The sequence below is a fragment of the Plasmodium chabaudi genome (genome assembly GCF_900002335.3).
Source record: "Plasmodium chabaudi chabaudi strain AS genome assembly, chromosome: 11".
In the NCBI taxonomy this organism is placed as follows: Eukaryota; Apicomplexa; class Aconoidasida; order Haemosporida; family Plasmodiidae; genus Plasmodium; species Plasmodium chabaudi.
In genome coordinates this window covers 915921-942422 of record NC_030111.2, presented here as the reverse complement: position 1 = coordinate 942422, position 26502 = coordinate 915921, and the positions used below count along the sequence as shown (strand labels likewise).

The 26502-nt window shown below is 24.3% G+C and overlaps 1 protein-coding gene across 1 annotated transcript; it reads left to right on the top strand.

Annotated features, from left to right (window-relative positions):
- PCHAS_1126300 (HECT-domain (ubiquitin-transferase), putative) lies at nucleotides 1-26352 on the top strand (the record flags this gene model as incomplete). Its single annotated transcript, XM_738738.2, has 1 exon — nucleotides 1-26352. The coding sequence occupies one exon, from the start codon at nucleotides 1-3 to the stop codon at nucleotides 26350-26352; it is 26352 nt and encodes an 8783-aa protein (XP_743831.2).
- Between the last annotated feature and the right edge of the window lie 150 nt (nucleotides 26353-26502).

Genomic DNA, 26502 nt, shown 5'->3' with positions numbered 1-26502 from the left:
ATGAATGAGTTACATTCCGTATATGCAAATACGAGCGAAAAAGACAAAAAGATTATTTCAGAAAAATTAATAAATATACTTGATAATTTTCAAGATACAAATAAATGCCATGTTTCTGAATTTGTTGTTGTAAGTAGAACGCGGTTTTTAAAGTCAATTAGCAATCATGGCGAATTTTTGCTGTTGCAATCATCTTCCCGATTAATAAGCAATTATGAAAACATTTTAAGGTTATTATATAAATCAAAAGTGTATTTAGAATGTGTTAAATGTTTACAGTCTAAAATTGATAATTTAGACAAAAATAAAAAACAAGAAGATGAAATTTTAACATTTATTAATTATTTAGAAACAAAAAAAAAAAAATATTATTATTATATATGTGGAACATTAATAAAATATATTATTACATCACTCAAAAAAAATGACAATGCTTTAGGAAATGATTGTAATAATACAGATATAAAAAAAAATGAAAAAAACAATATTGATGGGTATGATAAAATTGGTATTAATATAGATGATAAACCTAATGATTCAAACATATATGAAACCAATAAATTAAATAATAATGATGAAAAAAGTATTATTGAGCCTTTTAATGAATTAGAAGAATATGGGGATTATTTATGTAATGTGTTAAATCAAATGGATAGTAAATCATGGAAAGATAAAAAGTATGAAGAATATTTAAAGATGATAAGTTTAAATGATGAAATTATAATTGAGGAACATGATAAAAATGACAATTCGGAAATTTCTAGTTTTGCAAATATTGCAAAGGCTCCAAATAATATGATATTGCTACCAAAATATTTAGAAAATGTAAGAAATTCTATATATAATCATCAAAATAAATCAATATTGGAAGTTAAATTTATGGTAGAAAATGCTATGAGTAATAATTCAAAAACCCCTTTATTTAAAACAGGTAAAATCATAAGTGAAATGATTCCTTCTCCTGATTATGAAAAATATGGTTTTAGTACAAAATATGATTCTTTAAATAAATCAGATAATACTTCATTAGTACAAGACATGATATTCAAATTTTTTAACCTTAGTAAAAATCAGACAAATAATTTTATATCATCAAATGAATATTATATTAGCATTTTTGATGTTTTTAATATAATTTTTAAAGGAATAAATTCTATAAAAGTTGAAAATGAAGAAATTCATATATTTCTTAAGCAATTATTGATTAACACAAAGTTAAATTATTCTTATATGTTTAATAAAAAATTAGAAAATAAACAATCCTTAAATAATGAAAAACATAATTATATTATTTCCCCATTAAATATATATAACAATTCAAATATTTGCAAAGAAGTATTAAAATATGCGATTGGAAATAATGACATAGCATTAACATTAACAGTTGTAGACACATTTTTAACAATAGCCATATATGAAAATTCTCTCAAAGAAATAGTTAATTTTCTTAATACAATTTCTGAATGCATAATTATCCCTTATTTAAGATCTGAAATTTTATCATCTTACAAAAAAAATTATAGTGAAAATGCCTCTTTGGGGGTCAAAATAGATAATTTAATTGACTATAACAAGACAATACCCAACCAAAATAAAATTGATAGTGATGAAAATAATAATAGTGAGCATTTAGTAAATTATACAAATTTTCAGAAATTTATATGCAAAGTTCCATTGCATGAATATGAATCCTTGAAGTTGTTAGAATTATTTTCATTGCAGTATCCAATGTTTTTGAAAATTAATAACACCTCGAAAAGAAATTTAAAAGATATACCTAAACCTTGTGAATATTCTACAAATATACTTCCATCACATGGATCATATATATTCCAAGTTGTTGTTTCATTTGAAATCGATAATTCTATAAAAGTATTAGATGAGCAAGGATCTAAATGTAAAATTTTGTTTCAACTAAATGAAGATGACGATATTAGTAATAATACAAATGACAGTAATAACCAATGTAATAAATATAATATATTGGAGATTAATTTTATTAAAAATTATATGTATACAAAATTAATAAAACCCACAAAATCCATCAAGGAACAAGAACAATTTTCCCAAGAATTAGATGGGAATAATTGTGACACGAATAATAATCATAGTTCATTAAAAATCCAAAATAATAATAATGAAATTTGCAAAAAATATAAAAATAAAGATACAACTAAGCAAGTGAATGCCTATGATGTAACAAATATGAATGCAATTATATTTGATATATTAGTTGACCAAGGATGCTACAATAATGATAACAATAGCATTTCCGATTTCCAGAATAACCACGGTAAAATAGTCATTTATTCAAACGGAAAGCATTTATTAACAACAAATATTAAAAAAAATTCTTCTTCTTCTTTTGATAATAAAATTTTCACGAGTAATAGTATCAGTTTAAAAGTGTATGCTTCTCACACATGTAATATTGAATTTCCAAATGAATATTCATGGTCTGCAGCATTTGTTGATGAATTAGTAAACAGAAAATTGCTTCCAGATGTAAATAGTGATTTTCTATTTAAAAACTCAATTAATATAATAGAGCTCTATAATAAAGTCTCTATTGCATTAAATCGCTATATATACCACTTTTGTAATTGGGCTGATGATGATTATAAAAAAATAATAGAAAAGGAAACAACATATAAATTATATAATAGTATAGACATTTTAACTTTTGAATCATTAATTAAATATACGGAAAACAATAATAAAATTCTCAAAAAATTATATAAGTTATCATGCATGTGTGTATCGGAAAAAATCAATAGTAATAATGAAAATAAACATATTACAGACAATGCAAATTGCATAAATAGCCACAATGAACCAGTAAAGAAATATAGAGAATATTTATATGAGTGGAATAAAATATCGGATTCCCATATATGTGCATTAAGTATTCTGAAATTATATTTAAAGAATAACATAGACACACATCATATTAGGATAGAAAACAATGAACAATTTTATTCATTATCAGAACGATTAATATTAGCATTTTTAAAAATAATTAAATTAGAAACACCATTTGTAAATATAAAAGAATTTTTTGTAAATGAATATTATGAAATGGAAGAATTAGATTTAAATGGTGTTTTATGGTTATTGCGAAGGAATGTATTCCAAATACTTTTAGAGGCGGACAAAATAATTATAAGTAATATATTTATGAGAATAAACATTGATATTATTTTGAAGTTACTAAAGTTTTTTTCAGAAAATAATATATTAGATTCACATATGATTTTGAAATTATTGAGATCTTTAGAACATAAAGGGATTTTAGAAATTATGATGAAACGAATGCTAAGTGCACCATATAGCAATCATTACGACAGCTCCCTTGATGATAGTTACCATAGTAATTATAATGATAGATATCATTATAATAATATCTATAATACCAACAACTATAGCAAAAATGAAAACAATTATGACTCCAGATATCAAAATATAAATTCTCCCACTTTTTCATCATCATCATGTAGTTCTAGTTTTTATAATATAAACGGAAACTATTTAAATGAATTTAATATGTCCATTAAAAAGGAAGAAAAAACAAAGAAACGAAAATATTATGAAGAAAATAAGCATGAAATAGAAAGATACGGAAAAAGAAAAAGAAATTCTAGATTTAGAATAATAGACAATACATATTTTGGCGTTTTTGTTGAAGAATTAATTTTATTAATAAATAATCAAACAAGTGATGCAATAAATATACCAGTTGTACAACACAATGATGAAAATGATTTTTTAATTGAAAACAAAACATGTGAATTTATACATAAATTATGTTTTTTTTATGAAAGCGAACCACAAAAAGAAATATTATCAAATTATAAGTATTTTGATTTCTGTATCAAAATAATTAATGAAATAAAACAAAAAAATACCAATGTAAGTAATGCAAGTGAAGTTGCATCTATTTTCTTCCGAGGTATTGTATTAATGCTAACGACACATATATTGACAATAGCAACAGAATATGAATCAGAAAAAGCCTTTTTATATCAACCAGTCATTCCATTTTATAACTTACATAATAAAATGTCAAAAAATAAAATCCCAAATAAAGAAAATAATAATATTAGTATGCAATTATCCAATTCAGAATATGTAGTAAGCAATATAAACCAAACAGATTTTATGGAAAATAATTTTGAGAATTCTCCAATTTTAAAAAATCAATATTTATATAATTCAGGTGACTTTTTCGAAGACAATCTTAGTTATAATAGTAAAAATTCTAGTTATATATGTTCGGATTTGTCTTCTTTTAACAATGATAATTCGAATATTTTAAAATATACAAAATGTAGAGAAGAAAAAAATACATGGATGCCTTTAATTTCTACTGAATCCCCAGGATTGATTGATAATGCTTTATCAAATTCAGATGATTCTAGTACACATGGATTATGTGCAAATAAAAATAACTCATTTTTTGTTGCCAATAGTATAGAAAATATATGTAATAGTAATAGAAATGATAAAGGTGATAAGAAGAAAGGAAAAAAACATCATAACAAAAAAGACAAACATACAATATTTCCAGAATACAGTTATAACTCTGACGAATCTGACGAATTTTATATTAGAAAAAAGTTACAAGATTTTTATGATAAAAATGGTGATTCAATAGCCTTTAAAACGCAAATGAATGATGTTATTCATCGTTTAGCTAAAAAGAAAAAGTATGATAAGAATAGCAAAAAATTGAAAAAAATTAAAAAAAAAATAATAAAGTATGTAACCGATTCAAATAAATTAAGTTTTATATTCTCTCTTTTGGAAGAAATATTGAAAATTATGTTATCAGTTGGTTTGCGAGTTTTGTCTAACATTTCATATCATTATTTATATGAAAAAAATGGCATGCACAAATTTATACACATATTTGGATCAAAAATGATTAGAAATGGATTAAATGAAAAAATGAATTTTCTTCAATTATGTGAAAATATGATTAAACCTAAAAGATTAACGCTATTACAATCATGTAATTTCATTATAAGCGGAATTATCCCATGCTTAGGATACGTTACAAATTTGTTTGCTGAAAAAAAAATTAACAAATATTCATATATAAAAGAATTAAAAAATTATTTGTCTTTAAAAATGGCTTTAAATATTTGGCCAATGTTTTTAAAAATCACATTACAAGGATTATTAACTTCAAGACACTTGTCTTTTGAAATGTCCGTGCATAAAGATAATTTACATCCCATTGCAGAATGTTGTATAAGTATTACAAGCTTAGCTACTCACTTCTTAACATTCTTCACTATTATGTCTGATAACCTAAGCAAATATGAAATATATGTGAACATGCGAAAAAATTTAAAAGATTCATCCAATTCATATCCAATACCATTGATTTTAATTGATGCAGCAAAATATATTCGCATATCGTCAAAAAAAAATAAATATTTTGATTTTGAAAAAGCTATAAGAACTATATTACTACAACTTACAGATTGTTCTGTGTGTGATTATGAAAATTATGTTTTTAATCACTATGTAATTCCTCAAAGTATATCAAGATTTCTATCAATAACAAAAAATACATGTGATGATAATTATACAGATAGTTATTCACCTAATAATATAACAATAAACGAATCGAATCATTATGATAGCTTTAATAAGGCAAGTATGTCTGTAGGAAAGGAATATATCAACGCATATAAACCATCATATGATAATGAAAATAATATATCTCAAAATTTAAAATCAGACAGTTATAAAATTAAAACAGAAAAAACACAATTTTCTCCACAGGAAGAGAAGCGTAATCCTGTAAATAAACGAAACATAGACTTTTTACATAAATTATTGAAAAGTGATAATGATGCTATAAAAGATTTAGGAAAATTTTATAATGTATTTCATAAAAATTTTGAAAGAGTGCAAATAGCATTTGTTGCTGTATTTTTGTATCTTATTGGTTATAATCATATAGAAAATGATGAAGATTCAAAAAATATACAAAATGAATTAATTAATGAGGGTAATGAATATAATTCATCTTTAAAAGAAACTTTAGAAATAAAGAAAATAACAATAGCTTGCAATTTAGCTAGACAGGGTGTTATTGATTTAATAGCAAAAAGCCAGACACAACATAATAAAAAAAATGAAGAAAATAAATCATTGAACAAATCAAAAAATTGTAATAAAAGTTATAACAGTATGGAATCGATTGGATCTGATAATAAATCATATGATGATATCAAAAATATAAAAAATGATTATGTAAATCGCATAGATAATAATGAACATAACAATTGTAATAATAGTAATATATCCAATGAATTTCATCTCGATAAAGATGCAACATCATATAATGAAAAACAGTCTTTTAATTCAGAAAATGTTTATAAAGATGGGTTAGATTATACAAAAATTTCACTACATAACATGGACGACAAAAGTAGTAATAAAACAAATGAATCAGTAACAATTGATTTAATTAAAATAAAAAGAGAAAAACAAATAAATAAAATTATAAAGAAATGTGAATGGATAATGAACACATATCCATATGGATTGTTCCCAGTAATAGTAATTGATAACTATTCTCATGAATGGGATGAACATTTTGTATTTATGAGAAGAAATTCTTATGATATACCTGTTACTATAAGAAAATTATATTCCGATCGTAGCGATTATCAATTAGTACAAGAAGCTGCAACAGTACCAGCATTTACTAGTTCATTAAAAACAAATATGTCATCTTTGTGTTATATTGATAATTTATTTAGAAATCAAAACCGAATGTATGATAAAATAGAATGTATGCAATTTAGCACAGAAACAATTTTTGGTAAAAATACTACAAGGAACATGTGCCACTTGAAAAGATTATTAAGAACATATAAAAGAAATAGTATTTTAAAAGAATCCAATAATATTTACTTAAAATATAATAGAGATAGTATAGATAATAGTATGATTGATCATATTATTAAGGCGCAAAAATATTCTAATAGTTTCCAAATCTGTGATAGCACTAACTATTACACGAATTATTATATTCCAGAAAAGCATAACCCTAGCTATATGAATATTTTAAGAAATGATAGTATTAATTATGAAAACAACAATAACATCAACGATGGAGAACTTTGCTTAAATAATCAAAACAGTAAGAATTATATTTATCAGCGAGAGTGTAATAATATTCTTGTCGATGAATTAAATTGCAATGTTGCAAATAACAAATCAGATCGTTATATATATTCTCACAAACTTTTAGATGAAAACGATTTCGTGACTCAAGATATTAACAATAATAACATCAATAAGTTGGATAAAAACACATATTATACTACAAAAAATAGTAGTAGTTTTTTTGAATATGATTGCAACTCGTCTTTTTTTAATTTACATGGTATATTTAATAAAAATAATATAATCACTAAATCTAAATCAAGCAATTTTATCAGTAATAATGAAAAAATACCTTTATATCTTGATGATATGAAAAGTGATCAATGTTTAAAAAATATAAAAAATTATCCATCTTTTGATTATATTAAAAATAGATATAATTCTATGAATTCAGAAAGTATGACCATAGACAATATAGTAGATCATACATTTGACTACAATTATACTACCCAATTAAAAGAAATATTAAACTTTTTAATTAATGATATTGAACTTGAAACTGTTTTAAATGTCATAAGAATAGAGCAATTGACACATTTATGTAGATATTTAATTAGTCGAAGTTTAAAATCAATGTTATGTGCAGGAATATTTGGAGGAATAAAAAATCCAATAGTAAATATGAAAAAAAATAAAAAATATCAAAATGAGCAGTCGCAAAAAGATTGTTATAATTATAATTCTGATTATATTCAGAAAAAAAAGAAAAAAATTCATTATAATGAAAAAAATATAGATGATTTTAATAATCAATCCATATCAAATGAATACGACCAGACACAACCAAATAATGTGGAAGAAAATAGTAAAACAGAAAAACACATTATATTAAAAAAAAAAAAGAGATCGCCATCATTGTGTGAAAATAATAAATTAAGTTTATATACAGATAAAAGGAAATATAAAAAGCTTGGTGAATTGAATTATAAATATGATAATAATAAGATAAAAAGAGACATATTTAAGTTATTAAAACAGAAATCGGAAAAAAGCACACAATGGCCTGTTATTCTAGATTTGCTTGTTCCTTCTCTAAGTAGAGGAACATATAATGAATGCAATAGAACAATTTCGAACGTTGAACCATCTTTATTTTCTGTACAAAACTATGGGTGGATGCTTTTGAAATTATTGCATATTATAATTATAAAATTTAGAAATATAACCCCATTGAAAAATGTAATAAACATAATGAACGAAAATAACAGGACTACAAATGGACCATATTCATATATGAAGGATAAAATTTCACATAACTATTGGTTTACTCAGCCAATGGAGTACGCTCTTTCCTTTACATTAACGGATATAACAAAAAGTATATGCATATGGTACTTGAGATATAACAGAAAAATGATAATGAATTCAGCCAATTTTTCACAAATTATAAAAAATTCTATGAACACGTTATGGATAGAAAGTGTTTTACGATTAATAGCTTTACAGATATGTTTGAAAGTAAAACCATTGAATGATAGTAGATATGTTGTACCATTCTTATATCATATGTTAACAATATGTCAGCCACTATTACGTGAAGTGCATGTAAACTTTGAACAATATAAAAAGACAATTAATTCCGTAAATAAAAAACAACCATTTATGAATCATAATAGTTCTAAATTTAAAGTAATATGCTCATATTGTTGTAAATCTGTTAAAAATGTACCAGGAACCGTTAATTCCAAATCAATTTCAATGAAAAATAATATTAAAAATAATAATATCAACGAAAAAATAGATAGCAAAATGGACGAACAAAATAATGAAGAAAAGAAAAATGGACATGATGTCAAAGGATATATACATTCTGAAAGAATAGTTAAAAAACCAAAACAAATAAAACAAAGAATACCAATAGTGCGAAATTATAACTCTTTAGAACATGAAAATGCAGTGCTATTAGATAATGTAATAACAGGAGTTATTATTTATCATGAGTATGTTGATAATAATGAGCATATAGATAAAGCATTAATTTTAGAAAATTTAAAAGGTTTCGAAATAACAAAAGAATATTTCCACAAAAATCAATATTTGGCTTTGTGTGTACAACAATACAAAAATTCTTCTCGATATACCTTACCATTAAAAAACCTAAACAAATCTATAAAACATATAAAACAAAATTTATTTCAAAATATGAACAATAAAATAAATTCATGCTTTTGGTCTATAAGTGGAGATCCTGTATATAATATATATGGGAATTCTAGAACAATATCCGATGTGCAGCTAGAAATATATGATAATATGAATCACGATACTAACTTAAAATCATTTTTTATGAAAAACAATTTTGAATTAGAATTTTCAATTAACACAGATACGAACGATGTAGTAAATATTTGGGTGAAAAAAAAATCAATTATTATAAATGAGACAATTGAATGCGTGGATTCCTTGGAGTTGGAATATATAAGTCCATCTCGTAAACAGAGCGAATTAATTGATGAAGATAAGCCATTAAAAAGAAAGAAACCACGAAAAAATCAACATAACGATGAAGATATGGCAATAAATACATCAAGTAGTGGTAATAACAATAACATTAATAAATATGGTTATGAAAACTATAATTATTATAATAATGATGATAATCAAAAATATGAAAATACAAATGAAGAACATATTTGTGAATGTGTGAAATCTTCAATGGGTATAGAACATGCTTCTAATGATAATAATAACGATGATTCATGCAAAAATAGCGAAAGTGATTATTTTGATGATTATGAAAACTTAAATTATATAAAACTAAAAACGATAAGTTGGAATTTGATTAAAACAATTTTGTGGGGAATTATTGTTTCTGGAGAAAATACAGAAAATGATAAATCGCATAATAATACATCTAGTGAGAGTAGTACAAAAAGTGTGAAAGGGAAATATTGTAATATCATCTATGATATGTATGATGAATATAAAAATAATTACAATGATTTTAAATCTAATTTCAATACAGCCCAAAGAAAAAACCTTATAGAATCAGTTTTAAAAATGATAATGTCTGTTTTAATAAAATTATGCAACATTGTAAAATTATATAAAGATTTAACAAAAAATAAAAAGGGTTCATTTTACATTATTATTAATAATACGAAAATAAGCAAACACCAAGTAAATGATTGTGAAAAAATGATTAGTGATTTTATGCACTCTTTAATCAGTTGCATTCAAAATTCATCAACTGGTGCAATGATATTACTAAGGTGCTTTTTACTAGGTCAAGATAATCCTACATATTGCTTTAAAAAATTATCAAACCTTAAAATAAATTGTAATTTTTATAAACTAATTACTGAGTGTATAAAGAAGGCTCCTGATGATGCTGATGATATTACGGTTTTTTTTAACAAATATTTTGATCAATATATATTAAATAATTATAGTGATGTAATAGAAAATGAATATATAAGCAATACCCAAAAGGATAGTAATAAAATTAGTAAAGTATCATTAAAAGACAACAATATGAATGCTAATTATAATAATAACAATATGTTTTTAAATGGAAATTATGATAATTTTATAAAAGACAAAGGAAAAAACATTAAAATATCAAATCTTTTGCCTAAAAATTATGATGCTAATAATATAAAAAATAATAATTATAAACAAGGAAAAATACAAGGCTTGTTTTTACTCAGATGCTTACCCCCTATAAAATTGTTTCCAAAGCAATTGATTCATCACGAAGCACGAAAATTATTTCCTAAAGGAAAAAATACTTCTGATGAAAACACCAAAAATTCAACATCTAAAAAAGATGATAGCAATAATTCTTCAAATAATAGTACTAATAATAATAGTATAAATGAAAGTATGGATAATTTTATTAGTTCTAGAGATAATTTTGAATCTATATATTATCAAATGGATATGAATGAATCAAGTAATGAATGTGGCCCACAATGCCGAAGTACACAAAATATATTAGGATTAATACCTAGGATATCATATAGAAATCACCCATTTCACGATTTACCCCAATCTGAATTTTTTATGTCAGCTAGACCATCCGATGACTTTGAAACTCAAATGGAAGGAAGAACATTACGAGTTTTACGGGGTTTAAACTTAGGAGGTGTCGTTTTATGTTTAGCACCACTTACATTCCCAGCATTAAATGTTGGCCCTAATGAAGTTAATGATATAATTAATTTTCGTATTCAAACAAGAGGCCGTTTTGGTGTTACTGTGGCACCTGCTGAATGTGTGCTTTCTAATGTTTCTGAAGTTTTTGATAGAAATGATGTGGTTGGTTTTCGTACAAGCACATGCCAGCCATTTAGCCATGATGTATTTGCAGCAAATGTCCAATATGAATTAGGTGATCTTTTAAGTGTGAAATTTAACGTAGAAGATCAGCAAAATCAAAAGTGTTTAAGAACCGAACTTATGGTTTCAGGAGTTAGCATTGGATCTGTTTTAGAAGTTTTATTTGAATCTGATTCCCAAATTGAATTTGAAAGACGAATGAATTTAATTTTTATTTTCCAAGATCCTATGACTATTTTGTATGAAGGCCCAACGTTTACTATGGACTATGTAGATCCAACTACAACAAATTCAAAAAATTATAGAAACAATAATAAAAATTTAGATGAAGAATATTTAAATGAATATTATTCCTTGACTGGATCTAAAAAGAAAAATTTTGAAAAAAAATTAAATAAAATGTCATTGAAGAAAAAAGAATTCTATGAATCCGTAAAATTATACCAGTCAATTCTTGGATCAGATAATGAGATTTTAAAGGGATTAAAACAAGAATTAATAACAAGGATGAGTAACACATTAACTAAAATATCCTGTAATTTGGAAAAAAATTCATCTAATCTATATTCAGAAAATGAAATTACAAATGATTTATTTGTAGTTCAAAAATCGAAGAAAATAAAATTATTTAATTCTATTCGATCTATAGAAAAAAATAAAAGTAATAACAATAGTTTAGAAAACAATCCCAAAAATGAAGAAATTTCACATATAGACAAGGATAATTATGATGGTAGCAATTATAGTAGCAGTACAAATAATAATACCTCAGAACATGGTAGTAATATTGAGAGTTTTATTAAAATAAATAGAACTGAAGTTGAAAAAAATAAATCATGCGAAGACTACTTATTATTCGAATGTGATATCCCAGATAAGAGAAGCCATCAGACCAATGAAGAAAATACCATGAATTTATTATATTCAAATGCCTATATAAAACGTAAAATTAATATAAATAAAATAGTTAGAGAAATATTGTCTATTATTTGCATTTTTGGGTTAACTATAGAAAACAAGGAAAAAGCACCAAATGAAAATGATAAAAAAAAAGAAAAGAAAAAACATAACTTTTATGATGAGCTTCCTTGGTTAAGTAGTCTATCGGAATTAAAGCATTCTGTAGCGTATTCTTTAGATATGAAATGTATTGAACTTTTTTTTTGTAAATTGGTAGATATTATATGCAGTGAATTCTTTGTAAATTCTATTTTTAATTTTATTACCAACAAATATAAAGCAAAAAATAAATGTAATTATGAAGATAATAATGGAGTAGATAAAAACAATATTAATAGCATAAAAGGAGATTCAAAAAAAAAGAAAAAAAGTATATATCCATTAAGAAAATCAAGATCAAAAAATGATATAATAGAAACAGAAAACAATTTATATAATATGAGCAGCAGTGAAAAAAATGAAAATTCTGGCAACACGAATAGCCCAAATAATAGCGGTTCTATGAATAATAATGGTACGCAAGATGATAGCATGAAAATGGATTCAATTTTTATAGGTGAAACAGGCTCATCAGAATCTTATAGAAATAATTTTGAAAATACAGAAAGTAAGGAAATTAGTGATGATACAAATGATAACGGTAATAATAACAAAGGTGAAGATGAATTGAATTATAAAAAATTAAATATATTCAATGATAATAAAAATAATTTCTTTGAGTATACTATATGTTTAATAGCAACCAAATCAGTTATGTGTTGTTGTATTTTATTAAGAACACTACTTGAAATGAATTCAGATGGGCTTTATGAACCTGATAAAAATGTTTATGGTTCATTTAAAAAGTTATTAAATTTTATTAAAATATTTAATTTTATAGACATTGGAATAAGTGATATATTAATTAAACATTTTGCGAGAAATAATTCAATTAATATTGAAAGAATTTTTGGAAAAAATAAAAAAGATCATTTCCAAAATAATTTGAATAAGACTGTACCATCCACATCTTTTGTCTACAATTTCTTTGTAAATGAATCAAATTCAAAAAATTCAAAACACAAAATAAATAATTCATATAATGAAGATACACCATCACATATACATCATTCTAATAATTCGAATTATTTTAACTTAATAAGAAATGATGAAATAAATAAATTTGTTGATAAAAAAGAAAATATTAATATGATAGAAATATTGAAACATTGTGGAATACCATTCGAGTTTTTACAACATTTTAATCTATTTCCTCCAGAAATCAAAAACCAACAAGTAATAACACAAAATGATACATTTGATTTATGGACATATATATTAAATATTTTAGTTTGCTTTAATTCGCAGAATACATATTCATTAAGCTTTCCACATAATAATATTAATTTAACTTCTAATTCATTAAAAGACACATTTTTTGATTTTGAATATCCTAATAAATATCTTTCAAAACAAATGGCTAGTGCCTCCGCTAATTTTTATGCTGGTTATATTTTAAAAAAATATTTAATAGATATTTGTTGTGTAATGACACTGTTATTTCCTAAATTATTTATGGATGAGTTAAAAACAAGCTTAAAAAATATCAATTATGGCAAGAAAGTTAAGGAAGGAATAAATGGAATTTATGATCATAATGATAATAATACTCTTGAAAGATGTAAGCAACGCCCCATAATGAAAAAAGCTGAAATAATTGAAAAACGTAGTAAGCGTAATAAAAAGAAAGTTATAAAAATAATAAATAATAGCAAAACAAATAAACATGCCAAACACATTAGAAAAGACGAAGATGATTCTAATATATCATATAAAGATAGCACATCATTAAATAATACAGAAGAAGCAAGTTTGGATTTCGTTAACGATAAAACAATTATTGAAGGAAACTATTATGGTATAGAAGCAACGAAGCAGGATCATGTTTTATGGAATAATGATGATGGTATAAAAAATCAAAATATTATGGGAAATTTCAATATTAAATCATACTTACATAAAAAGAATAAAAATAAATTAAATAATATTGGTCAATTATTTAATTTAGGATTAAAACATAAGGAAGAAATTTTAAATATTTTTAGTATTATTTATCTATTCCGTATGTGTGTATATTATCTTAGTAGAAATAAAGATTTTAGAAAAGAAGATTATTGGCAAAAGTTTCAAGGACAATTAAGAAATGCAAAAATAAAAGAAAATGTGTATAAATTAATTAATGAAAAGAGTTATAAATATTCAATTTTGTATGGATGGCAAAGAATATTTTATAAATCTGTTGTTACATGGAAAGATAAAAAATTAGTAAATCAGTTGTTATTAATAATTCAATGTGAATTATTATACCATTTAATAGGTTCTATTGTCCAATGCATTTCACAAAAGAGAGTTAAAGTAGAAAATTATCATGCAATTTCGCCTTCTGTGCATGTAGCACACTGGTTATTAGATTCATTTATTAGACACCCATTATGCCCATCACAAATACGTTCGAGTTGTATTACACCTATTTCAGTTACATCATTGTTTGGATTAATTATTAATGGAAATCGCCTTCCTATAATTCTTGGTATAGATGTATGCAGATTGGTTTATTGGTCTTGTGTTACTTATATAATGCAAAATAGAACAACTCAAAAAAATTATAAACAATTGTTGAATATAGACATGTTAACTCAATTTAATTTACCCACTGAAGACTTCGATAATATTATTAATGACACTATATATAACAAACTTGATACCCATCATGTAATAAACAAAACAACACAAACAAGTCGAGAATCCCAAATCACATATAATAATATAAAAAATAAATATCAAAGAATAAAATGTAATTATGATGAATTTTTAAATTATCTATTTAATTGTATAAATATTTTCGGATCTTCTGTTTTTAATCTAATTATTAAATTTAATGAAGAAAGCAGTTATAAAACCAATAATGGTAGTAAAAATAAATACGATGAGATAAATAATAATAGTAATAATGGTAATGCTAGAAATAACAATGATAATGTCAACAATATTATAGATAACTTAAATAACAACATTAATGATATATTGAATTGCATACAAAACTCATCTAATAATAGAATATTAAATAATAATTTTAGTGGAATTAATAGTGCAAGCAATGAAACAATATACAATTTAAATGCTACTAATAGAGCAAGTCCAAATATTTCTTCGAACAATATTAATAATAGTGGTTTACAAGAAAATACAGAAGCAGCTAACGATGGACACAATGCCAATAATGAATCACCACAAAATGCCTTATATATAAATTCAGCTAATAATAATGCAATGAATGGAAAAAAATTACCACACAATGTATATAACTTCGATTTATTTAATAATAAAGAAAAGGGAACACATGATCCTTTAAAAGTTAATGTTTCATTACTTATCCATTATTTTGCTTGTGCTGCATATTATATTAAAAAAATTGATGTATTTAATAAAATTAAATTTAGCAACGAGCCTATATATAATAATTTTAAGCAATATTGTTTATATTTGTACGTCGTTGATCATGTGTCTAAAATTTATTATAAAAATGTAAGGAGCTTTAATACGAATGAATGTATAAAAGGTTATGTTAATAAAAGTATTAACGATGATCCAATAACATGCATGGATGGAAATGCAGAAAAACAAGCTGAGCCACAAACAGATGAAAAAAACATATTTCCTCAAGGGCAAAATGATGAAACAATTAACAATTTGACAGTAAATAATTCAGTAAACGTTAATGATAATCAATTAAAAAATAAATCAACACATATAGACAATAAAAATATTGTTCCTTTTGGCAATAATAAATTAATGGATATGAAATATATGAATAACATTTTTGCAGACAATTATGAGGGATATTATCCAGAAATGTTTGCTCAAGATGTATTACAATTAAAAAAAACTGTTTCAGCTAATATTATAATAGATATTAATAAAAAAGTTCATCACATATCTTCTCCTAATTCAGAAGTCATTAAATTAAAAATAAACGACATGTTTCCAGTACCAATAGACAATAATAAGAAAGACCAAAGTGATAATGCTAATTTTAGTGTAAATAGTAGTGATATATATAATTCAGATATGGAGAAAATTATCAAATCAAATAAAAACTATAAAGACAAAATTAATAGCAGTTCATTAAAGAAAACAATTATGAATAGACCTAATGTAGTGTTTAGTGCAGACAGCGACTTCAATTATATTTTACATGAGATAAAATATAATAAAATACAAAATTTTAAATATATTGCTTCAAATTCGATTGATACAAATTTAAAAATTAATAACATGAATAATTTTAAGTTAGGCTCTCATATTGAAATAACTAACATCCACAAATTGGCAGACCCATTAATATTAATAGGGGATTCCTATCTATACTCTGGAACGACTCATTCATCGTCCTTTACTATATCTCTTTCATTAAATAATAATACAAGTTGTGTATTTGATAATATTCAAAAATTAATGAATGTAAAAATAGGTATTCTAAGCATAAAGAGAAAATATGACAATCTGAATGATATATCAGTATCAGAATATGACAATACAATTGATAGTGATAAAAAAGAATATAATAACCACAATATCACAATAAATAATGAAGATAATAAAAGAAATGCCCCAGAAAAACGTCACAGATTAAGTAATATTTCTCTCGCCAATTATAAGAACATTTGCCCTAAATCTATTAAAATTGATGGAATATTCAAATACTCCTCTTATTTTCCAAAAAGTATCGAAAAGAAAGTTTTTACTAATAAATCAAGAAAGAGCGATATTAATAATAGTGTTAATACTGATGATAATAATGATGAACCTTCGTCTCCTAAAAATGACATTGCTTATTTTTGTGAGATTAATAGGAAGCATAATGAAAAATGTAATGACACTAATAAAACATTCGACGATGGAAACGAAACTGATAAATATAATGACATTAGCATAAAGGATGAATATATAAATATTAATAGTGATGAAAATGATAATGATAACAACAAAGTGGATGATAATGATAATAAAAAGAAAATTGGCGCAGATATTTTCCCTGCTAATCTAAATGAAAAAAATACACAAAATATTAATTCAGTCAAATGTGAGAATAACTATATAACTTATGATATTTTCAATGATAAAGTGTATTCGAAAGGATTTATTGCTGATGACGTTTTAGAGAAATTAAAATCATCTATAGTAAATAAAACGACAACTAAAATAACTATTACTGTCAAAATAATTGGTAAACATATAGTATGGATTGCAAATGATATATGTTTAATGAAAAATGAATTTAATATTGATTTTATGAATTTCGTACCTCTTATTATAGTAGAACCTTTAACAGAAAATAAAATGATAGATGAACTAAACAATAACTCAGGCATGTCTAATTTATCTTTGCATCTTAAATTTATAGATACGAATGAAAAAGTTTTTTCTTCATCATTATCAAATTTTTATCTTAAATTTGAAGATACTCATAAAATTAAATATAAAAACAAATGCTTTGATAAAAATAATATATGGGAACATATTAAAAATCTATGGAATCCTAAATGTTTTATTTTCCCTGATAGTAGAGGTACAACAGAAAATACAACTATAGGAGAAATCGTTAAACAAAAAAATATATTTCCATTAATAATACCAAAATTAAATAATGAAATTATAGTAAAATTATGTGATACAAAACAAAATCACAATATTAGTTCTTGGAAAAATTATAATACAAATTCATTTTTTTTAACCCCAAACATCAAAATAAAAAGTGGATTGATAAATAGTTCTTATTATATATATGGAAGAAATTTTCACGGAAAAAAATCGAAAATTTTATCCCTAGATAATCTCAAAAATATTAGAAATGTATCAATTATGAATTATTACGGTTTTGATAAATCAAGTAGACATAAAGAATCGAATGTAAAGAATTTGGAATCATTAAATAATGGTGAATTTAAAAATCCTAAAACCTATTTAAGTATTCAAAATATATCTAATTTGCAAAAACCATATACTAAAATATCAAATGCAAATACAAATATTAATATAATCAAAGAAAATTTCAACAAAAAAGTGAAAGGCGATTTAAATCTGACTAGTCATTTAGATAAGATATATAAAAATGAATTTATTGAAATAAATAAAAGAGGAAAACACGATAATTCATATATTTCTTTATCACATGATAACAAAAATATTGAAAAATTTAAAAAATATATAAATAGTAATTTAGCTTCAAAAACGAGCATATATGAATTAGATGAGATTAACAAAAAGCAATATACATCATATTATAATGAGTCTATACAAGAATGCACTGGAAGGAATGTAATTCATAGTAATTGCGTAAATGATTATTTTACTAGAAGTAGTAATGACAATAATTTACATATAAGATATAAACTTAATAGTTTACCTAAATTAAAAAAAGACTTATATAATATAAAATATAGTTCAATACAAGAAATTAATAATGTAATTCAATCTGATAATCATATAGAAAAACCATATGAGCCAATTCGCGAAGATAAGCTTGAAAAATGCAATAATCTCTGTATGTATTATGTAGGATGTAAAGAATTTAAATCATGCATAGATGCTTATGACTCTGTATTTCCTGCAAAACATTTTATTTTTAATTGTACTGTCAAAATTAATGAATATGATACTACTAATAATTCAGATGATATTAATAATTCTGTTGGTATAGTATGGGGAATTTATCGTTGGTTATGGAAAAGTAATGGTACATTTATTTGTCCATTGAATCTTCCCTTACCTACTTCTGAGCTTCCATCAGATAAAATAGAAGAATGTGAATTGCAAGTACCCGGATTTAAAAATAATGACAATTTGTGTATTGAATTCGAACCATTATATCAAAGCTTATTTTTCTACAAAAATGGATTCTATGAATTTGGTTTCAAATTTGATACATTTTATAACTATCGAAATATGAACAAATCACTATTTTGTGACCAATTTAAGGAAATAAAAACGAAAGAATTTCAAAATGCGGCAATAAAGGCACACATTTGTAGCAATACTAGCAATGTAAATTTCGTTGATTTAGGATCAATTAAAAATGAGTTAAATAAACGTAAAAATGAAACCAATGATATGATTTGCGAACAAAAAGACAACGAAAAGATTATATCAGAAAAAGACGATAAATATGATAATTATGAAAGTTCTAATGCCCTAATAAATGAATCATTAAATTCGACATCCCGATCACGAAGAAATAGCACATATACAAATAACTCTTTAGAAAAAAAATCGAATAAAAAAATTAGTGGAATAACACACTATAGCATAAAATCAAAAGATAGAAAAGTATATCAAGATGCGCATAGTAAAAAAAATGATACTATTATCTATAATAGCGATAACAACACTTGTGAAGATAATGAAGAAGAATATCGTAAAAATCAAATGCTAACAAGAATTAAAAATCATGTTAATATGATTAAATTATATAATTCATTATTATTAAATGATTGCGATAATGTTACTTCTATTTTGGAAAATAATTCTGAACTATTAATGAAATCTGATGAAAATAAACCAGAAATATCATTTGAGCATTATGAAATCAACCAAGAAGGTTTTTCATGTGAGCTTATATCATCAATGAAGAATATTATATATGAAAAGCATTTAACACCGTTAATATTAGCATGCAGAATAGGTTGTGAAAGTTGTGTTCAAAAATTAATAAAACTTGGTAAAGTTAATCCTAATGCTTCTTGCTATAAACTGGATAAAGAAACACCTTTAATGGTAGCAGCGCAATGTGGGCATACCAGAATCGTATCTATGCTTGTGTGTGTATATGGTGTACAAATTAATAAAAGAGATTCTAAAGGAAATACTGCTTTGCATAAAGTTATATTAGATTCATGTAATAGTGAAGAAAAGGGTGATATTATAAAAATGGTTCAAACATTATTAAAATTAGGCGCTGATCCTACTATCATGAATAAAAAAGGAGTATCTGTTGAAAATTTAGCAGAAAAGGGAATAATTAAAAACAAAAGATTAGAAAACATTTTAAAAATTTGGATTAAATTATCATCAAAAAATACCAAAAAAGGAAAAAATTGTTATATTAATGAAGAGTTTATTCCTGGTCTCCTTTCAAATTGTTCAGTAGCTGTTGGGTTTAATGTAAATCAAAAAAGTTCTTACAAAAGTTTCTCAGTAAAAATCAATTCTTTTGTCATAGGTGGTGAAGAATTGATAACTGAAAAGGTTTGGAGTCATTCTACGAATAGCCAAATAAGTTGGAGCGATGCTAATGGATATGGATATAATTTTTCTGATGAAAATAGACAAACTTTAAAAATGAAGAGTAAGCCTCATTATGCTGATGATTCTTTACAAAATAACCATATTATAAATTTATTCAATATTGATAAAGATAAAAAAGAAGAAAAAGAAAATGAAATAAAAACAATGAAAAAGAAAACTAAAGGAGTATCTATAAAAAATAAAATTAAAAAAATTACAGATAAAGAATGTGAAATTAATTCGTTGTATAATAAATATGATAAAAATTGCATCGGAAATGATAACACTATAGAATTTGCAGAAGCTAATAATGATGCAATAATTTTACAAAAGGGATATTTAATAGGAATGGACACTCATGCAAATAAAAATAATTATGAAGACATAAATAAAAATTATATGATAAATAACAACCACACCAATGCTATATTTAATCATATTGTTGTCCATCCTTGTCTTGATGACGAATTTGTAAATGATACTGAGCTTTATGATAAACAACAAAACGATAAAAACGAAAAAAATAATATTTTACATTTGAATGATATAAATGTAATGAATCATAATAAATTAAATTTTGATCATGATGAGAACAATAATTGTGAATATAACCTTGTATTTTCGAAATTTAAAACAGATTCCTATAACTACCAATACTTGCATGAAAGTCTTTTAGAATTTATAAACAAATCTGGCATATTTTCAGATATTCTAAAAAATGCTGGTTATTTAGATGCAAAAAAAATAAGTAGTATCCCTAAATTAGAAGAATTGAATAGTATATTAACCAAGGTTAAAAATGAAGATGATTTAATTAAAGGATTTGAAAAATTTTTAGAATTATTTGATGCACTTTGTATGGATAAAAAATTAAAATATTTATTAAATATGGATATAAAAAAGAATCTAGAAAAATATAGTTCCTTATTAGATTTAGGTTATATGCTATTAAAAATAGATATTTATTGCACCATATTTAACAGCTTCAAACAGAAATGGTCTAATGATGTGCATGAACAATGGAAGAAAAGCTTATTAAAAAAAATGGGTATTTTAAATGAATTTCATGATATAAGATGGATAACAGATTCATATACATTTTTTAAATATGAGAGTGATGTATTAGAATCAGCAACAATTATGAATAAAGCATTGCAAAGTGGCGACCACTTTTTATTTTACAATAATTTAATAAACACAGTTAATGATAAAAATATTTTATTAAATATGGCTTTACACGATTCATGCTTATTTAATGAATTGTTTAAAAGTAGAGATGTAAATAATGCAAATAGGGGGCTGTTTTTATCTGATTTATATTCAAAAAAATCATTCTTAAGGGATTATATTTTTCAAGAGAATAGTAACAATAATGATGTAAATGAACACGACAAATATTCAAACTATTTACGGGGATATACTATAAATAAAAAAGACAAATCAAAGAAAGAACTTTATTTTATTCCTAATATTCATGGCGAGCACTTAGATGAAAATAAAAACAAAGCAAAAACACGAACAAATAATACAAATGATAAATATACACAAATAACAGATTCTGCACAATGTATACCATTGTTTAGAATTTTTAGCGAAATGCATAATAGTAATAGCGCTTCGAATAATGTAACAGATAATATGCATTATATTACTAATGAAAATGAAATTGATAATTATGGATTAGACAATATAGATGATTCAATAAGGGAAAGAATCAACGAAAAAGAAAAAAATAGTGAAAACGAAAATATTAATTTTGCTTCATGCAGTCATTCTTCTGATAACCACGAAAGAATGAGCTATAACCAAATCGAAAATAATACAGATCCATATAATATAGACAACGATGGAAAATGCAATAATAACAAAAAGGAAATTTTGAAAAGTAATGAAGATATTAAACAACGAGATAACAAAATGGCTAAGCAAAGCTCTATACGATCAATTAATTTAGATATATTAGGTGATAGTAATAGTAATACTAGAAAGGATCTTGATAATAATAACATAAACAATATCAGTAGTAATAGAAAAGCAAATAATAGAAAGAAAAGCCAATTGAATATTAAAAAACAAGAAAGAGAAACACATATAAAGTTTGAAAACAATTTTACAGAAGATATGTCTAGTTATAATAATTTGTCCTTTGATACATTAAAAAAAAATTCCAACAGTGGAAAAGGAAGTAAAGATAAAAATTATATTAATGAAAAAGAAAAATGGGGCAGCTCGAGTATATTAGGAAATATAAATGAATCAGGTAAAAATTATGATAAAGAAAATGGCAAGCTGAATGATGTAAATAAAAAGAACACAAAATATAAGAAAGATAAATATATTTCAGTAAGTGATACAAATGATTCATGTGATTATATATATGAAGACAATTTAAATAAAAATAATATGCATGAAAATGATACCTATTATGAAGGGGATTATATAGAATATGATAAAAAAGAAGAAAGAGACTTTAAATTATTATGTGAAATAGAGTTAATGTCTAAGCCAAATGAAAATGAATTAATCAGAGAAGAATGCAATAAAATATGGCCACATACATTAGATATATATGTTTTGCACATATATGATTTAATAAGTAGCTATATGGATTCCCCTGAAAAATTAAGTCTTTTTGTTTATCATGCATTTGATATAGAAAAAATAAAGAAGAAATTACCAAGTAAAACATCACAATTATGGAAAAGGATAAATATATCTTTAGACGAATTTATTGAAGAAATTAAAAAAGTTCATAATTTTACAATGAGGGTAATATATCAAAATAACTATAAAAAACATGGTGCTTTCCCTCCAAACTTTAAGAAATATTTTACTCTTTCTGAAGAATGCTTAAAAAATATTGCAAAAAATAAAATGGTTATGACAGTAGATTATTATAAAAATCATGTATATGAGCAAAATAAAAATATATTTTTAAAAATTATACAAGATCGTATATCATTGTTAAACGCATTTAATAATTATTTTGAAAATTGCTTACCAATTTCAGCAGTTTTGTTTAATAAGCCTGTTGTGCATTTAGAAGAGCATGGATTACGTACCTTGGAATGTCCGTTATGCTTTTTTAGTAGCAACGATAGATATTTGCCATGGAATGAAACAAATTTAAAAAAATATAATGACATATACAATTTTAGTAGCTATTTATTTAATCTTAACAAATGTGACAATATTAAAGATGCCAACAAAAATATTTCACAGAAAATTAATGACAACGGTCAGTTTTCATTTACAAATGATAGTGATAATAACTATTTTGACAATAATGATAATATTATTGATGAAAAAAATACTACAAATAACAATTTAAATTGTATAAAGCATTGTAAAAATGGATATTATTCTAATAAGATGGTTTTAGGAATGGGTTCTTCTGATTTGCCTATTCAATTGTCTTCATATTTATTTGTTAAGAAACTACTTAAGCATGATACTGTTTCAAAATTATGGAAAGAATGTATAAAAAATATTACTTCAGCAAATCCAGAAAAATCTAATTTGACATTAAAAATAGATAGAGGTATGGCAGCAACGGCTAAAAACATTACCCATTCGATGTGGTATCAAAGTACATTTTCATTATTAAATATGGATACATATAAACTTAGAAGAAAACCAAGAGATAGACCTTTTATGGTAGTATTTATTGGAGAAGGTGCAACTGATTTTGGTGGGCCATTTCATGAATATCTTTCATCTATATCAAGAGAAGTTATGGGAAAATTATCAGATTCACCGGATAAAAGTTTACCAATGTTCCAATTATGTATACCATGCCCGAATTATACACAAGCAATTGGAGGACGTCAAGACACGGTAATTATAAATCCCAAAACTAGCCCTTATTCGATTCAAGAGGCAGATTATGTTGGAGAAATAGATATAATTGATAACTTAGAAAATTATAGATGGCAAATAATGCAAGCATATAATTCTATTAAAAGTATTAAAAAGAAGTTGCACAAATCGCAATTTATGAAATATCAAATGCATAAAAACAAAGATGAGAACAAATTATATGAAGACAATTTAAAAGAAAATGCAAATCAAGATTATGAATTATACTCAATGCAAGCTGATGAAAACGGAAATGAACAGAATGGGGAATTCAATAACAACATAAACGAGTGTGTTGGAGAGCATGCATACTTAAAGAATGATAGTTTAATTTCTAAAGAAAGTTCATTTGATAACGAATATACTAATATCAATGAAAACTCTAATGAAAATGGAAAGCATCTTATGAAAAATGGACAATGGGTTTACACAGAATGCAGTAATGATGATATGCATAGTGCAAAAAAAGGTTCACCAAAAAAAAAAGGAAATAAAAATAATAAATCATGCTCTAAAAACAAAAACTATAGCTATTTACTGAATAGTAAAAAATCGGTAACTTTTGAAAAACTGGAAAATGAAAATCAAACAGATAGCTCTTCAAATAATAAATGTGATAGATATTCGTCATTTGAATATAATTTCCCCACTGATTCTGTATTTGAAATTATTAATAATACATCATTAAAAACTATAAGAAATTTTATTAACAAAATTTTAAAAAAAAATGATAAGAATGATGACAAATCAACATTATATAATAAAACAGACCAAAACAATGAATTTGAAAATATACAAAATAAAGGAAATAATTCTACTACTAATAATAATGGACAAAATAGTGAGAGTATAGGATATGATGAAAAAACCATTAAAGCTATGGAATTAGCTATGTATGAATCTTTAGGTAGAATTATGGGAATGTGTATTTGTATTGCATCTCCATTAAATATATGCTTTAACCCTATAATATGGAAAAAGGTATCTGGAATGCCATTAGAATTACAAGATTTATGTGATTATGATCTGGTTGCAGTAGAAATGCTAAAAACATTAAAAATGTTAAACTCTGAAAAAAAAGATGTTTGGAACACTGAACTAACATACTCTTTAGGAGATATGACATTTATGACTGAAGATTCAGGTGGCAATTCAATTGAACTTATAAAAAATGGAATGAATGTACCAATAAACTTTGATAACCTAGATTTATTCATTAAATTAATGACAAAATGTAAAATGAATGAGTCATCAAAAGGAATTACATATTTATTAAAAGGCTTTAGTTCAGTAATACCTTTAGGAAGATTAAGATTATTATATGATTTTACTGACATAGAGCATATGGTTTGTGGTGAAAGAGAAATTAATTTAGGTGTTTTAAAAGCTCACACTTGGTTTAATGATTTAAAAATGAAAGATAAACTTTTTGCCGTTTTAGAAAAATTTACTAATGAGCAATTACAATCATTTCTTAGATTCGTTTCGGGCCGTTCAAGATTGCCTACAACAAAAAATGATTGGCATATGATTATAGATGTAGAGAATACAAATAATAATATTAATGACGTCGACCAAAGATTGCCTACAGCTGTTACATGTGGATTCCGATTGCTATTACCACCATATTCTTCTATAGAAATTTTGAAGGAAAGGCTTTTATATGCAATCAAAAATTGTACAGCTATTGATTTAGATGCATATGTTGTTCATGATCAAATGCAATTGATGTATGAAGATTAATTTGTTTTAATTGTTTTAGTATTACAAATGCTCTTATTTTATTACCACACATATTTTTTATAATAAATTATATTGGCTTGATAAGCATTTTAATTGATTTATTTTTTCTGTAATTATTATATATTGCCAATATTGTTGTTTTTGTCGTTT